This window comes from Cydia pomonella, chromosome 9 (assembly GCF_033807575.1).
Source record: "Cydia pomonella isolate Wapato2018A chromosome 9, ilCydPomo1, whole genome shotgun sequence".
Lineage (NCBI taxonomy): Eukaryota > Metazoa > Arthropoda > Insecta > Lepidoptera > Tortricidae > Cydia > Cydia pomonella.
The window spans coordinates 11,060,992-11,078,971 of NC_084711.1; the positions used below are offsets into that span (position 1 = coordinate 11,060,992).

Consider the following 17,980-nt stretch of genomic DNA (forward strand, 5'->3'; position numbering starts at 1 on the left):
TAATAATACAGCTAGATTCGTATTAAAACATTTATTGTCTTGTTTAAATGCCAAGTAAGCGTTAATTTCTAAATAAGTACATATAAATATAATGAATACTACATACTTACCTAAGTTATAATGAAATAGAACAAATGTTAGAATAACGTACACGCATACACACACACTCTCACACACATACACACACACTCTCACACACATACACACACACACACACTTCACAAATATGTATGTTTTATTTTTATTTATTTTTTGTTTTTCCTTTTATATAGTACTACCTAATTATCTACCTCTTCTTATTATTTTATATCGCATCTAAATTTTATATACCTAAACTAACCTTTTATTATATAACGTTTCCTTTAAGTTACAACAAGTGGAAGAGCGGTGTTCTCTTAACACAATTTTTTATTATACTTAAATAGAGGCACCAGATCAGACTATGTAATTAATTAAGATACTGAATAAATCATTTTTATAAAAAAAAAAACATAAAATCAATATTTTCTGATTTAAAGTTATAATTTAATGTACTTAACTATATACTCGTACACGTACTTAAAAACAGTTAATTCTGCAATGAATATGTATACAAAACCGTTTTTATTGCACTTGGATATAATGGGTATATTTTAATGTAGGTAGATAGATGTATGGCAGTAAATCGGGGCGTATCATAAAAAAATGGCATACTTATAATTAAACCGAGGTAGCCAATTAGGTTGATATCTACTAGTTATTTGACTATACCAAGGTCAACCCAGCATTCACAAGTAGGTATCTATCGAATCGACGGTCATTACATTACATCTTACGTTTACGGCTCGCTTACCTTAGAGAGCCCTTTCATTTATTATTCAACTCGCTATATAATCGGTTTTATACCTATCCTATTAAGCCGATATAATTCCTACACCGCTTCCTGCCCTTCCTTTTCATTTTAATTACATTCACTTTAAACTCTTTATTAATAGACTAGCATTTGCTGCGACTTGTACAACTTCCAACGCCATTTTACTCCCTTATACCTAGGCCACGCTAACGGGAAACGCCGTTGATTATCGCGATAATCCCAGTGTGGCCATATGAAAAGTGTCCATTACGTCAACGGCGTTTCCCGTTAGTGAGGCCCTGGCATTAGAAGATTTCCGAAACCTATTGGAACTCAGGTTGTAAACTATCCGTGTACAAAATTGCGCTCCCATCAGCAGCACGCGCTAACAAATATACTTATTATTTCTAAAATTGTATTTGTATATTCATTCTTTAAATTACGAATACTCGTAATTCTAAAATATTTAGTGCAAAAGAGCTGCTTGTACTTTTTATGCACACATTAATGAAATAACAAAAAATCATAAGTTTTTTTTTGTTCCAGTACAAATGCAACCACCACGATTCAGCATGCAGCCGTCATCCTCAAATAGCATAGTCAGAGAAGGCACCACTAAAATATTGCAGTGTTCAGCACACGGTAAGAGAAAATTCGAATTGTATTACTATTTAATCCGTAATCTGTCTGTATTTGATTACGTGTTAGTCTTGTATGTCTGACCACAATGTCTCATAACTCGGCCTTTATTACGATTGCGTGTTACAGGGATTCCTCAACCAGTATATAAATGGCTTAAGAACGGTATTCCATTAGGAGAATATTCATCAGAGCTCTTTTACAAGATCCTCAATACCCAACGAGATGATGCAGGAGCATATCAGTGCATCGCCAAAAACGACGTCGGCGCCATATTCAGCGAAAAAAACAATATTGTCGTTGCGTGTAAGGTTAACTTATTATTATAAGTACCCATTTACTTAAAAACTATTCGTGAGTTTGAGGAATAATAAAATTATGTATTAAGGGGTAATATAGGTATTCCATTATACAAAGTAGTTGACTTGGCTAAAGTAATGGGGAAACTTCCCGCGTAGCTTTAAGTTAATGTACCACGCTCTTAAAATAATATTCCACTTCTGTTGGAATGTTGTAAAATGACACCAGGTGCTCCTTGTGCTAATCGCGCTTATGAATTTAATTATCTCTAACTTGCAGATATGGGCGTATTCGGGAACATAGAACAAGATGTAGTAGTTGTCGAATCCGGCAGAGCTGCAATTCTTGATTTTCCTTATATTGAATCTGAGCCACCTCCTTCTGTTGTATGGCAAGATCAAAATGGAGCTCTTCGTTACGATCAAAAATATGCTCTTACACCACAACATCAACTCGTTATTCTCTCAGCTTCTAATGAAGACGAAAAGCCATACAGGTTGGTTTAACTAACGCCTTTGAATCATTTCGAAGTAACTACTTAATAATGCTCCAAAGTCGTTTTCTTGTCGTTGTCCCATCTATTGTCAACCCAGTAACAAGTTATACGTAATATTTCAGAGTTCGAGCGATAAACACTCAATTAGGAAAAGTAGAGAACAGCCCTTATATCAAATTAACTGTATATGGTGACGACGATAAAGAAATACCACCAGAAATTATAATTAAACCGCAAGACACCAAAATCACAAAAGGCCAAGAAATAGTAAACTTATACTGCATAGCTAATGCCAGGCCTCTGCACGAATTAGAAACACTTTGGTTTAAAGATGGTATTTTAATAGATCTGGCCGGCGTCACTTACGATTTACAAGACCAATGGAACAGAACCTTGAGCTTAATTTCAGCTAATTTAAGTCATACAGGTCAATACACATGCCAGGCAAGATTAAAAACGGGAGGATTCGCAACCGTCACGGCTTCAGCCGCCGTCACTGTAATTGAGAAGCCGGTGTTTACGACCACTTTAAAATCCGAAACGTTTGGTGAATTTGGTAGCACTATAGTATTAGAATGCAACGTGCAAGGAATTCCGTTGCCGGGCATTACCTGGTACAAAGATTCAAGAAAAATTTGGAGCGTCGGCGCAGAAACCGAAGAAACGGACAACTCTGATGTGGACGATGGGGGAAGACGCTACCGTGTCGAGGTAGACCGCTCCCTCGTCATCAGCGACCTAGAAATGGACGATATGGGTATCTTCCAGTGTATCGCCAGCAATGAAGCTGGCGAATCATCCATTTATACATGGTTGAAAATAAAAAGTAAGTTACATTACCTACGGTTATTTACAGTGTCTCATATGTAGACTAAACAACACTAACCATTGACTGTCGTACAGCTAAACAACATATTCGCGTACCGCGCAGTCAGATGAAGTTAATAAGAGTGAGGACTGCGGATAAAAAGGCAAAAACGTTCAAATTCGATACTGGCAGTAAGATATTGATTGTAGTCACATCGCACATTCTTCAATGCAGCAATGATTTTTTTACAGCACATGTGTGAACGCTATTTTTTACAATTTTATCCTCGGTTACGGTGCAAGTGTTAGTTATTTTACACTTGTTTCATTTTACGTTTTAAAAAACGATTCCTTTCAGCTTTTGTAGGTAGTCAGTTTATGTTTTTTTTTTTGCATGATAACACTAACATTTTTTATTCAGAGCAATTTATTGTGTTGATTTTTAATTAATGTTTATAAATTTAAACTGAAATATAATACCTATACTTCCATCTTTTTCCAAATTCTTTATTATTTCATGAAATTCAATACAATATTTAATAATAGTAGTCGCACAAGAAAAAAGTAATTCTTACTGTTTTTCTTAATTAAGTCTTGAATATGTTGTACGTTACTCAACATGATCACTTGAAGCTATTTTACATACTACTACTACTACTACTACTACATTTCTCAGTTTCATCAGTTTTGTAGAAGTATTTATTCAATTTCGCAATGTGCATGTTAGATATTAAGGTTTTCTTGTGATACACTAACTTTAACGACGCGTGAAGTATATCGTGAGCGGGTTGTTTTAAACAATTAACGTGTTGTATAATCGGTTATCCTGGAATTAAACGAAAATGTATGGAATAAGCTAGGGATACATTATTAAATGTTATTTTTGTATTAATAGTATAACATTAGTACCAATGGTGGAAAATAGCAATATTTCCGAGCATATTAAAAAAAAGATAACTATTAGTTGCGTATCAACATCATTTTAACCAAGAGAATAAACCAACCCGCTCTTCTAGTTGTATTGTAAACGCATATGGCTAGCGTGTGTTTAACCCTAGTGCGTGTGGCTTGTAGCGTCCCCGCCAGTAATGCAGAGCCCGCCAGCCAACCTTACCGTGCTGGACGGCAAAGACGCCACTATCGCGTGCCGGGCCATAGGCGCGCCCACTCCCAACGTTACTTGGTACTTCAACGGTAAGTATTGCTTTATCAAACTGTTATTGCCGCTAGGCTAGAACGAAGCTTATGATGTACACTGGCGTGTTTACGTCAATGGTGTAAAATAAAGTTCGTTCAGTGGTCGGTGCGTTAACGTTTAATCCTTATGTTTTGATAGAAGCTAGAGATTTAATGGCATTTCATTGGTGATAGTGATGTAATCAAATCAGACTATAGTTACACCCACGACAGCATACCTAATGGTTATAATTATGGTATAAAAGTCACTGATGAACACCTTATTTGATAGATAGAGATGTATCTAGTACTTCTACAACGATAGTATTGTTACTCGCAGCTACAAGCTCGTCGAATTATAACAGTTATATTTTCCTTCATGAATGCCTAAGTTCAATAAAGGTATACGTGTAGGGGATGTTAACCTTTATTACACAGATAAGATAAAGATATATCAAACGTTATACCTTGTTCTTCGACTGTTACTTATGTTACTACCATATCAAACTATTGTTATTGCCGCGAGCTCGGAGCTTCATATCATGGCTTGTTTTGCCATTGCCAATGCTGTGAAATGTTTGAATACAGCTCATTAGTGATATCATGATATGTTAACCTTCTTTTGACAGATAGAAGTTTCACTTGGCATTTATATGTTGTTGATTGCTTCAACTTAACACTTAAATAAGTAAAATATGTCTTTTACAGTACATATGGTGCTACTTACCTGCACGCGTGCGGGTATGAGCACTTTCCGTGCATATGTCGAAACTTTAAAGAGCCATATCTACTGTAAAACGTTGTCCGATACACGTGCGAATAGGTAATTCGCAACTCGTTTTGATTTAAAACACTGCTTTCGGTCGTGTTGTAATTTATCACCACTCGTTGCGAATTTCCTATTTTCTGCACTTGTATCGTAAGTAACTATTAATTAAGTAACTAATTTCAACTTGAGCTTGTCACTTTTACTTAAACTGAACCCATCTACTTGGGTGGGGTGAGGCTTGTAACACGAGTAAATAATTAAAACAGATTGTAGTTCTCACACAATGACACTTTTTCAATAACTTTTTAAAATTATGAAGGCTTTAGACATCCTATTTTTCATACAAATTAAATATTATCTTCAATGGACGCTGTCATCATTGTAATTGACGTTGCTTGTCTCGCTTTAAACATGACAAAATTCGCAAAACATGGCGTCTTAGTAACTTTAAAGTTTATACTAAAAATCGACGAGTTATTTTTAAAAGTTGTTGGTCAGTTTTAGGAGTAAGTACAGCCTACAATTAATTTTTTTGCTCCTGTTATAGGCCCCACCCTATATTATTCTAGTTAAAAAAATCGTAATCTTTTAAAAGTTTAACCGTAAATCATAGCATAAAGGCAACTAAACGTAATTATTCACGATTAAGCAAAACACTGAATGTACCAACTCAATATTAAATTGTTGAAGCTACATACTTGATTTATTTTTGCGTCGCGTAAGACCTCTCGTTGTAATGCAGACGACAGATTCGCTAAATATATAATAAGATCCTTAGGCACCACATAATCTGGTCTACACCGTCGCAGCGCACATTGACATGAATTCGTAATTCCAGACTCCCTGATTATAAATCTGTCAGCGAGATTGCAAGCGTTAGAGCACGGAGACCTGCTCATTACCAGCACAACTACGGCCGACACCGGCAAATACACCTGCGTGCGCGCCAACGATGCGGGCAGCGTTTCCGGGGAAGCCTACTTAACTGTACTAGGTAATATATCATTTTGATTGCAGTGAGTCTTAGATCAATGGAATCTGTAGAGATTAATTTACTTATACAAAATAGATTTTGATCCCAAATAATTTGGGTCCAAATTATGTTTCGATCCGATCGACTTTGAAAAAGTGAAATCTACTTAAAGAAAGAGTTCCAATAAAAGTTATCATTTGTTGCAAAGCAACCGGATGCCCGTAACTCATTGCCAGTCTAGACGTTTTCCATTTACCTCTTAATCTAAGTTTCACTTAATCAAGTTTCACTGAAGGATTATTTGAATTGACATGGTTTATTTTATACTAAGTGTACAATTTGTTTCAGTGAGAACGCAGATTATTGCACCCCCTGTGGACACGCGCGTTTTGCTCGGTCACACGGCTACTTTGCAGTGCAAGGTTTCAAATGACCCCAACGTGAAATACAATATCGACTGGTTCCATAATAATCAGTAAGTGTAATAATCAGTAGACTGTAGGGCGAATGATCTAATCTAAATGTTAATATAAATAATCATTTCAGATCTTTATATGCGCCTTGAATTATTTACCCAGCTTACTCTATGCGTGTTGTTAGCCATTAACGATTATGAATATATATTTGACTTTATCGTTCCTGTTATCTATTTACCGACAGAGATTTTTTGTGTTCAGGCCTATGACAGCCGGTTCCCGGGTGTGGGTCGCGGCAGATGGCTCGCTGCAAGTGCAAGCTGTTCGCGCCAGTGACGCGGGCGAGTACTCGTGCGTAGTGACGTCACCCGGCGGGAACCACACGCGGAAAGCTGTGCTGTCCGTTATTGAACTACCCTTCGCCCCGACTAATGTCAGGGCCGTCCGATTAGATGCAACGACGCAAAGAGCTATTAATGTTTCCTGGACGCCTGGCTTTGATGGGAACTCACCGATACAGAAGTTCATTGTGCAGAGGCGTGTTGTGCCGGAATTTGGTAAGTGAAATCATCATACAGGACCGAAACGCAGTCCGTTAGGTATCGACTTGCCTTTCGCTCCGACGAAACTGAAATAATGGTCAGTTCTTTCAAACACACCTTTAGTATGTCATTGATTTACAGGTCCTACTCCAGATCCTCTGTTAAACTGGGTAACTGAACCGACAAACGTCTCAGCGAATCAACGATGGGTTCTCCTGACCAGCTTGAAAGCGGCTACTTCTTACCAATTTAGAGTTTCAGCTGTCAATACTGTGGGCGAAGGTCCCGCCTCCGACCCTACTGATGTTTTAACTTTACCACAAGAAGGTAATATTCTTATTTCAAAACAACGTGAAAATCATTAAAGATTTGATGTTGACAAAATTTGGAAGAACTAGTCTCACAATTTTAAAAATCTGCTTTAGTCAACTAACACCGACTAATAAGCTAACAAGCAACGTTTTCAAACTAGTTCTTATTGACTGACACTAAAAAAAAATTACTGCCGCACTTTTAATTTGGTCATTGGCATTAAAATGGCACATCATGTCCTACATACAATAGAACAAAAATTTCCTCAAATTACTACTTAAGCTAATTTGAAGAAGTTTATGTTCACATCCATACAATAAACTGTTCTCTTTGTGATCAAGCTGCCAGCGACCTTATATGCTGCCAAGGTATGCAGAAAGACTTGAGAAAGATGTTTCTAGGTTTAATATTGTGAATGTGATCTATGTATTCAGTTGGATTTGAAAGAAACAAAAGTTAATTTCGTGAATGCGTCCATTTTATGAGCTACGTTTTTGGTTAATCAAGATACATTTAGATTCTAGCATTAGCATGATGAATGAAATTTCGCATTATCATTGCATTACTTAGTTTACCTTTTGCAAGCACGTTTAAAACAATCATCTTCTCTTCGGTCTAACACCTACACTAATTTGCATGTTTATCTGATATGCATTAAATAGTTTTGAATTAACATTTTCCCATGAATTGTGCATTGTGGTTATGATAAATACTGGCTTCAAACAAACTTCCATCTTTCGTAATTAAATTTAGCCCAATTCTAAGCATGCCACTTTTAAAAATTCATTGAACTTTGATTAAACAAGCATATGCATTACAGCTCCCTCAGGCCCACCTATTGGTTTTATGGGCTCGGCTCGATCATCTTCGGAAATCATCACCCAATGGCAGCCGCCTCTAGAAGAACATCGCAATGGCCACATCCTTGGTTATGTCATCCGATACAGACTGCGCGGCTACGACAACAGCCCCTGGACTAACCAAAACATCACCAACGAGGCCCAAAGGAACTATCTGATCCAAGACTTGATCACATGGAAAGATTACAATGTTCAAATAGCGGCTTACAATGATAAAGGTGTAGGTGTCTTCACTGATAGTTACACTATCAAAACAAAGGAAGGTGTGCCAGAAGCCGCTCCTGACAGTGTTCGGTGTGAAGCTTCCAACTCTACCGCCATTGCTGTTTGGTGGACTCCGCCAAATCCTCAAAAGATAAATGGAATCAACCAGGTACATTTGAACTTCACATTGCAGAATAAACATAATAGTAAAAACGAAATTAAATTATTTTAAAAATGTAACTAGAAACTGATATGATGTTTTTAAGCGCCATATCAATGGACAAAATTGGTTCGAATCAATTTTAATTGTTATTATTTTTTATATCGTTATTTAGATTGAGGATGTTTTTGTGTTAATATTTAATGTGTATATATAAATAGGGCTACAAAATCCAAGCGTGGCGATGGGACGAATTTGAAGCACATAATACCGAACAGAAGCTCGTCAGTGTTCCTCCAAATCTTTTGGACCCGCTGACCGAACAGACAGCCATAATTAGTGGACTTGAAAAGTTCACGGACTACAACATATCTGTTTTATGTTTTACTGAACCAGGGGATGGACCCCGCAGCGAGTTTGTTCTGGTTAGAACCAATGAGGACAGTAAGTAATTTTGTAATTTATATAGGAAATGTAGGTGAGACGTTTTTCTTTTTTACCGACAATGACCTGACCCTCACCTCAATGTTCTTATTTTATCTGAGTGTTTTGCCTATTAGCAATGATTTACAAAACACCAGTGTTTATACATGTTTGTTTAAATTGATCTCTATCCTGACTATTATGTGACTTTTAGTGTTATTAAATATTATCCAAGAAAATAATTTAGATACCTACATTATGGTTGACCAAAATCATAGAGATTAGAAACTAATTACATGTTTGCTGTTTATTGCACAGTAAAAAGAATGACAATCTTCTTTAATACTTTTCTAATAATTTGTGGTTTTTAGTTCCTGATGAAGTATCGAACCTACAATTTGACGATATCTCTGACCGCGCCGTGCGCGTATCGTGGTCGCCGCCGAAGAAATCCAACGGAATTCTAATAGGATACAAGCTCTCCTATCAAGTGAAAGATGACAAAACAACATCTATTAACGAAACACTACCGGCCAACGTTACCAGCATACGAGTCGAACATTTACAGGTAAATTTCTTTATAATTTTGATATCTTTTTATCGAATGAATCAACCTACATTCAACAATTTTCAGAAAATTATCTAATCAATTATTTATCAAACCACTCGTAGCGAAGTGGCACGGTCTATTTTCTATTACAAATAAGAACTTGAAATGTTTACTATTAATTTATTTGTTATCTTGCTCATTGCATGCATAGTAAATAATTCTTCTACAAGGTATAAATACTATACTAAAAAACGAAAATGTAAATACGTAAAAAGACGCCGAAATTATTATATTAAGCAGATTTATTTAAAATAAAAACCGGCCAAGTGCGAGTCGGACTCACGCACGAAGGGTTCCGTACCATTACTTAATTATAAAAACGGCAAAAAATTATGTTTGTTGTATGGGAGCCCCCCGTAAATATGTATTTATTTTATTCTGTTTTTAGTATTTGTTGTTATAGCGGGAACAGCAATACATCACTTGTGAAAATTTCAAATGTCACGGTTTATGAGGTACAGCCTGGTGACAGACGGACGGACGGACAGCGAAGTTTCAGTAATAGGGTCCCGTTTGACCCTTTGGGTACGAAACCCTAAAAATCCAGACAAATGCGAGTCGTACTCGCCCTCGGTGGCTTACAAATTTTTAGGTTGGCAAAATTATAAAAAGTGATAAAAAATCTACAAAAAGATTTGGTCACCCATACAATTATAATTACAAATTTATATACACCGTGGGCTGGTAAAAACCGACAGATATGAATCACGCATTTCAGAGGTCATAAGGAGCAAAAAATTTTATGAGGTTTGGTCAAATTCGGCAAAAAAAAAAAATTTTTACGCTTGCGGTTTTTGCACACGACATTTTTTTACATCTTGACGAAAATAAAACATTATAAGGAATAAATATATTTTTTTTAATTATTTTCAGAGAAAAAAATGCGAGCAGAAAACTTTGTATGACATTTTAGTCTATAAATGTAGGCAAGAATACTACTTTAAAATCTGTTTGATTTAACAGCCCCCGGTATATAGTATTCAGTTTTGTCCCTGTACTTGTAGTGTGACGATATTATTTGCCAAATTTCGTAGTTCTAGGTTAGTTCTAGGACTTCTAGGTAATCTTGGTCAACAGATATAAATTTTGATTCCCTTTGAGAGTGTTGAAATAAACAGGTATTGCGATATCAACGTCCGTATATTTTTTACGTTAACTTAGAAATTTGATTTTTTTGGCAGCTTCAATGGGCTGTAGACCTGAGTATATGGTTTTAATTTCAACTCGATACCTTCACGCGCTCCTGAGATAAAGGGTCTTGACAGATACACAGATACGGAACCCTAAAAAGATTTAAGTTGTGCCTTTACATACAAATGTTATATAGTAGACTTACGACTATTACAATGAGCAATATGTCTTATTAGAAAAAATATTTAAACAGCTCGGCCGCTCAATTATTTTAGTTAGAGCATTAGTTCATGCCAACGGAGATTCACATTGCAATTGTAAAATGACAAGGTTAGTTAGTGAAAACAAAAACGTTTCAAAACCGTAGGCGGAGTGTACCGAGCCGTGACTCGTGAACCCTTTGACCGCCGCAGATGGCAGTCGCGTTTTCGTGGCGCGCCGGCTTTGTCACACACATTTGTCGTCAGCTAATGCAAACCGCTAACTCACTAAACCGTAGAGCAAACACGACGTTCGTTTCGTTACTCGTACATATGTTAGTTACATACGTAGTTTTAGCAAATTTGATGATAGATATGCGACCATAATTTTGATAAAACCAGCTGATGTTGTTTGTTTTCCATAAATATATAAACGATAAAGTTAGTAGTTTTTGAATTTTGACCAGCCAAATTACGAGTAAACAGGCAGTTGAATGTAATCGACTATATCCTGAAATGCAATTAAAATTTAATTAACTTTATTATAATAAATAACATCTTGGTCAGGGTTTTAACCGACCAGGGTAAACCTATCTATTTTCGGCGCCCCTGTACAAGGATTGGCACGTTCAACCTTATTTTAGAAACTAGATGGTAGAGAAATGTGTGGTTATAGTTTAGGTGTGTTTATTAAAAAACAAAAAATATACCCCAAGCAAACTCAGGGTGTTATTATATTATACCTACATGAGCTGCATTCGACTTTTAAATTACAAATACTTTGGCTGCCTAGATCATTTTGACTGAAATACCAATATCTCAGTTCTGCAATGGAATTCCGCTCGGTGCCTATCTAATGACCTAACTCTCATCTGTTGGTTTTTGGACCAGGCTTCATACAAAGTTGCCCATGGTCCTTTCGATTATCGATCGGCATCATCGGCAAATCTTCACTATTGTTTCACGAAAGCTGGCGCGGATATTCAATGACATTGTTGACAGTTCCGTGGCAAATCTCGCGCCAGCTCTTATGACTTTACCTTATACTTGCGTTTAAAATTTACCATCTTAGGCATACTGTGCATATTGCTTTAAACACAAAACCAAAGAGTAGGAAATTTATTTTATTAAATTAAACGCTTTAAACGTATTATGATATCAAGTATCTAGCTAGAGAACTATTAACATTGTGCAAGTGACTGAACTATCTCGGGTAGGTACCTATTTCCGAAAACTTCTCGTAAGTTTCAAATGCTCGACAGGTTTGGTCTGAACTTTATGAAAACTATAGAACTATACACATATCGGTCTCAAAGAAAGAAAGTTTTGCAAATTTGAAAATCTATCTACAGTTTTTTGTCGTACTACACTAGGTATGCCTACTGTGTTTACATGTGTGGTGTAGCCAGCCACGCGTAACATAGACATGAAAAAATCTCGGAACATCATACGGCACACGAGTATAATAAGTTTGTCTTTGGCTGGCCTAAGCTATATATACGTCTGGATGGTATGATTGTTCTAGAGCTCAATGCTGTATTTGATTTTTTTTTTTATCCTTAGAAGATTTTTTTTTTATCCTCAACTATTTAGAAATGGTACAGTAAATAAATTCTACGTCTTTTGTAGGCAAGCACACACTACAAGTTCTGGCTGAGCGCGTTGACGGGCGTCGGCGAAGGACCACCGCGCTCCGCGGTCATTCAGTCAGGGGTCGAGCCCGTGTTGCCAGATGCGCCGCGCAATCTAGCGCTGTCCAACATCGGCGCCTTCTCCGTGCTGCTGCAGTTCACGCCCGGATTCGACGGCAACTCTTCCATCTCGCTCTGGACCGTGCAGGTAACTCACACAGTACAAGTTCTGGCTGCGTCAGCGAAGGCGCGCTTCGCGGTTATCCAGTCGAGGATGCAGTTCGCAAGTACACCTCGCAACCTGGCGCTGTCCAACAAGGACGGTTATCTCCGTGCTGCTTCAGTTCTCGCCCTGAATCGTGTAGGTAAGTTAAGTAAACACTAACAACCTTTCACTTAACAACTTAACTAAAATAATTACTTAATAAGTAAATCAACCAGAGACCAACACCTAGAGGGACAGAGAGAGGTTGGATCAAGGGTCAGATGCAGAAGACGGTAATTTTGGACACGGCGCGTATAGTACGTCGGTTCCTCACTCTGCGACCCTGACCACCGGCAGCTTGGGCCCTGCCCCGCTGTTGGCGGCACCCTAGGTTAGGTTTTTTATAATGTGTTTATATATTTTTTGTGTTGTTTTGTGTTTTTATATTCATATTATAAATGACCTAGCCTAACCCTAAGATCAAAAATAAATAAAGAAAATAGTAGATCAAAAGAAGTGAGGAAGTAATTGATTAACATAATTTTTACAGGCACAAACGGCACGCAACTCATCTTGGATAACAGTATTCGAAGCAAACGCCCCAGACGCCCAGTCCATACTCGTGACCGGTCTAGTGCCGTTCACCACGTACCGGCTACGCGTAATAGCTACCAACGTCGTCGGGACTTCACCGCCTTCTGAACCGTGCAAAGAATTTCAAACCATCCAAGCACCTCCGCAGCACCCGCCGAGAAATGTGACTGTACGAGCTGTTAGCGCTAATAATCTCCGCGTCAGATGGATCGTAAGTATCACTACACTTATAAAAGAAAGTCCACCACCGCGTTTGTCGGTCTAAACTCAAGAACTACTTAACGGATTTTCATGCGGTTTTCACCGATCAATAGAGTGATTATCCATAAATATATGTAATAATGACTATGCAATATGTATTTATAACTACACTAAAAACTTTCTACTATAATTTATGACCGTAGAAAGTAAGTACATATATTATTATATTAAATTTTTCTTCCCATTTTTTCCATGATATCTTATCAATACTGCAGGTACTAGAATAAGTACGTACTCTATAATTTTTTTCTTTCTCGATATCCTTTACTTATAATTTGTACTTTCGTTCCAATTAAAAACGCGCATATCTTATAATATCCATATTACAAGTAGTAGGCATTCTATCATTTGTAACCATGCGCCATTGACGTTTTAAAACTGAATATCGTTTATTTTAGAGCGTGCTATAAACTTATACAACGTTTTCAGCCGCTACAGCAGAGCGAATGGTACGGCAATCCAAAAGGCTACAACATAACTTACAAGCAAAGCGGCACTAATGAGACATTGTTCAACATCATAGAGGACCACACGGCGAACTCCCACATACTGTCCAACCTCGAGGAGTGGTCCGTGTACGAGATACAGATGACTGCCATCAACGAGGTCGGAATTTCTACTGAGAGCCCGATGGCCACCGAAAGGACTAGAGAAGCTGGTGATTTATATTTTCAATTTCTAAAACCGATATTTTTAACCCTTTGAGAGCGAAAAATTGTGATTTGAACTTAAAATGTAGTCTAAGTAACATGTGTTTCAATGTAACCAAGTTGCCAGTTAAATGTAACCAAGCCACACCACTTTGATACCCTCCTAAGTCCCAGTAACTTTAGTTTTGTTTTTGATTTATGAACCTTGTCTTATTTTGTAAAGAACCCTGGGACAGAAAGGATGTGTCTAAAAGGTCTATCAAATGATATAAACCATTGGTAAAAAGGTAAAGCGTACCAAACTGGGAACCGAAGAGACTGCCCAATCTCGTCTGCTTGTGCACGTATTTGTTGTAACTCATTGATTTCCTACTTCACAACATTGTTATTAATACATATACCTTTTATTGAGAGTTCTTAAGTTCTAACATCTGTCTATATTTTTAGTTCCATCTTCCGGACCTGACAATGTATCTGCTAACGCGACTTCATCTACAACAGTAGTTGTACTATGGGGCGACATCCCAGCTAAAGATCAGAACGGTCTGATCGAAGGATACAAAGTTTGCTACGCGGCCATAGTGCCACCTCCTAGGCCCGACCATCAAAAAGTCGAATGTCAATCCATACCCTCCAACCAAACGCACACTATCACACTAACAGAACTGCGTAAATATGTTGTGTATCAGATACAAGTACTGGGATACACTAGATTGGGAGACGGAGCGCTTAGCGATCCTCCTGTTACGGTGCGGACATTTGATGACAGTGAGTATGCTTTGTATTTTTTTTTTTAATTCTTATGACTATAATAACATTGTAATAGAGCGTATTAAAGATAATTTGAACGAATCTGTTCTCTTTTATTGGAGTGATGTTGAAATATTTATTAACCTACTTTATTATCTACAGCTCCCGGCCCACCATCCAACGTGTCTTTCCCTGATGTGACATTCACGACCGCTCGTATCATTTGGGACGTCCCGGAAGACCCCAATGGAGAAATATTGGCGTACAGAGTTTCGTACCACCTCAACAGCTCGACGCAGCAACAGTTTTCAAGGGAGTTCCTACCTTCGGACAGAACGTTTCGGTATTCATGAACAAGCATTTGATACCTACTTTTGAGAGAAGATTCTAAAATCTCTGTATGACCCGACTTATTGCAATACGTTTGTTTCCAGGGCTACAGAGCTGCAGTCAGAGAAGTACTACCAGTTCTCAGTGACGGCACAAACGCGTCTCGGCTGGGGCGGTACTGCGCGCGCTCTGGTGCTGACCACAGTGAACCGCGCCGCGCCCTCGCCACCTGCCCGGCCTAATGTGGCACGCTCGCTACTGCAACCACACCACATAACCTTCTCTTGGACGCCTGGCAGCGATGGCTACGCGCCACTACGGTAAGTATCCCAGCTATGTTCAAAGATCAGTTCTCAGTGACAGCAGAAATGCGATTGACCTGGGGCGGTACTGCGTGCGCTCTGGTGCTGACCACAGTGAAGCACCGCTCGCGTGCCGCCTGCCCGGCCTAATGTTGCACGCTCTCCTGCAGCCGCACCACATTTCTCGTGGTCGCGCGGCAGCGATGGCTACGCGGCAGAGTGACAGCACAAACGCTACTAGGCTGGGACGGCACTGCGCTCGCTTTGGTACTGACCACAGTGAACCGCGGCGCACCAGTTTTCCTTCTCGTGGACTCCTGGCAGCGACGGAGACGCGCCGCTACAGTAACTATTCCAGCTAAAAATAAGTTGTGTTGACCGCCGTTGACTCTTAACCTGTCAAACACCGATAGAAAAAGATATTCGAGACTCGATTTATTTACGAATCACACCTAAAACGCACACTACGTTCCTTCTTGTCTAGAACCTGCTTTACACCAATACGCCCTGAAATCTCTATCTATTGTCTTTTTGTCTGGGGCTCAACAAAGATTAAGCTCGCTGGAAACCGTTGAATGAGATTATAGCAGTACACGTCATCCGGTCATTGTAGGTACCTGAACTGCCTCCTTCTTTGTGGAAATCTTTTGACTTCTTATATAACAATAGTGATCATATGTTTTCACCACACCAACTGGTAAAGGCCCTCTTCCTCTTGATTGTTCAAAAACTAATGAGAAAGTTGCATTTTATCCACATAGCTCAAAGTAATCAGATGCAAATTTTGTGTTGTTTCTTATGTTAACAGTGAAATGATGATTTTGGATGATAATTTTTTTATTACGTTCTTTTGTATTTGATTTGGTTTGATTCTTTTGATATTTCATAATTTGTATTTTTATTTTGCGTTGGTGTGGTGAAAAAAATTGTGTTTCACTCGGAGGCAAAGTTTTGTTTAGCCCTCGTGCCTTGTAACCCACGCAACGCTCAAGATCCCACTTCTCGAACCACTCGCTACGCTCGTGGTTCAACTTTGCCCCCTTGTAAAACAAATAACTATTTCTTGCAGTTATTACACAGTACAACAAAAAGAAGAAGGCGCCACATGGCAGACTATCCCCGAGCGCGTGGACCCGTTCGCGACGTCTTACACCGTGGAAGGGCTGAAGCCGTACACGGCTTATCAGTTCCGCATACGGGCCACCAACGACATCGGGCCCAGTCGCTATAGCAACGCTACTGAAACCGTCCGCACTTTGCCTGCAGGTCTGTATAATAACATATGCGGGTTCCTTCGTTCAAACTAATAATATTGACCCTTTCGCAACGTCTTACACCGTGGTAGGGCTGAAGCGTACTCGGCTTATCAGTTCCGCATTCACGCCACCAACGATATCGGACCCAGTCGCTATAGAGAGAATATACGGATTTTTTTACGACGTGATATCGGGTCAGCACAGATAATCAAATATCAAATGTATATTCAACGAAATACATCATTTTACAGTCTGCTATATGACGATGTTATTTTCATAACATATAAAACATATTACATGTAAGAAAATCGATTTCCCACTTTTCAGGATGTTTTCGTTACCGTTCGAGCCTAAAACCCAATGCACTTACTAATTTGAGTTATTTACAGCCCCAAGCAAAGCCATAGAAAAACTCCACGTGGTTCCAATAACGCCGAGCAGCGTCCGAGTGCAATGGACTCCGCTTACCGAACAATACTGGAGCGGCGACACGCAGACCGGTGGCTACCGGGTCTATTACCAGCCCCTGACGGACTTCCCCACGCCTCTGCATCATACTATGAAACAAGAAGTGCCCGGCATTAAGGTAACTTGACCGGTTATTCATAAACGTTCGTCAAACAAAATGTAAAACAGAGAAGTGAGACCTATAACACCCAGCTGCATGTCGTTAATTGGATCCTTATCGATCAATATCTTGCTTTGTTGTTTGTTAATTATGGTGATCAAATGTTAATTCACGACTTTCAGAGCGAAGAAGTAGTACTAACGGATCTGGCAGTGGACCGCAACTACGAGATCAGCGTGTGCGCGGTGAACTCGCAGGGCGCGGGTCCGAGCGGCACGCCGGCGGTGGTGTGGGTGGGCGAGGCCGTGCCCACCGCGCCGCCGCGGGACGTGAGCGCCGAGCCGCTGTCGCCCACCGAGGTGGCGCTCGCCTGGCAACCACCGCTGCTCGCACAGCAGAACGGCGACCTGCTGGGCTACAAGGTAGGCTCCGCTGTGAACTCGCAGGGCGCGGGCCCGAGCGACACGCCGGCGGTGGTGTGGGTGGGCGAGGCCGTGCCCACCGCGCCGCCGCGGGACGTGAGCGCCGAGCCGCTGTCGCCCACCGAGGTGGCGCTCGCCTGGCAACCGCCGCTGCTCGCACA

The 17,980-nt window shown here is 39.4% G+C and overlaps 1 protein-coding gene across 1 annotated transcript in view; it reads left to right on the forward strand.

Annotated features, from left to right (window-relative positions):
• The window catches only part of LOC133521351 (protein sidekick), a 72,481-nt gene that overhangs the window by 39,469 nt on the left and 15,032 nt on the right, over positions 1 to 17,980 (forward strand). Inside the window, exons 2-23 of the mRNA XM_061856270.1 lie at positions 1,379 to 1,474; positions 1,601 to 1,777; positions 2,051 to 2,267; positions 2,390 to 3,093; positions 3,171 to 3,266; positions 4,149 to 4,268; positions 5,858 to 6,013; positions 6,341 to 6,467; positions 6,670 to 6,965; positions 7,092 to 7,277; positions 8,083 to 8,495; positions 8,708 to 8,930; positions 9,281 to 9,477; positions 12,480 to 12,689; positions 13,237 to 13,491; positions 13,971 to 14,199; positions 14,639 to 14,959; positions 15,104 to 15,284; positions 15,376 to 15,591; positions 16,643 to 16,839; positions 17,219 to 17,415; positions 17,580 to 17,819. Of these exons, the coding sequence (XP_061712254.1) occupies positions 1,379 to 1,474; positions 1,601 to 1,777; positions 2,051 to 2,267; positions 2,390 to 3,093; positions 3,171 to 3,266; positions 4,149 to 4,268; positions 5,858 to 6,013; positions 6,341 to 6,467; positions 6,670 to 6,965; positions 7,092 to 7,277; positions 8,083 to 8,495; positions 8,708 to 8,930; positions 9,281 to 9,477; positions 12,480 to 12,689; positions 13,237 to 13,491; positions 13,971 to 14,199; positions 14,639 to 14,959; positions 15,104 to 15,284; positions 15,376 to 15,591; positions 16,643 to 16,839; positions 17,219 to 17,415; positions 17,580 to 17,819 (5,054 nt within the window). The remainder of the gene's footprint in view (positions 1 to 1,378; positions 1,475 to 1,600; positions 1,778 to 2,050; positions 2,268 to 2,389; positions 3,094 to 3,170; positions 3,267 to 4,148; positions 4,269 to 5,857; positions 6,014 to 6,340; positions 6,468 to 6,669; positions 6,966 to 7,091; positions 7,278 to 8,082; positions 8,496 to 8,707; positions 8,931 to 9,280; positions 9,478 to 12,479; positions 12,690 to 13,236; positions 13,492 to 13,970; positions 14,200 to 14,638; positions 14,960 to 15,103; positions 15,285 to 15,375; positions 15,592 to 16,642; positions 16,840 to 17,218; positions 17,416 to 17,579; positions 17,820 to 17,980) is intronic.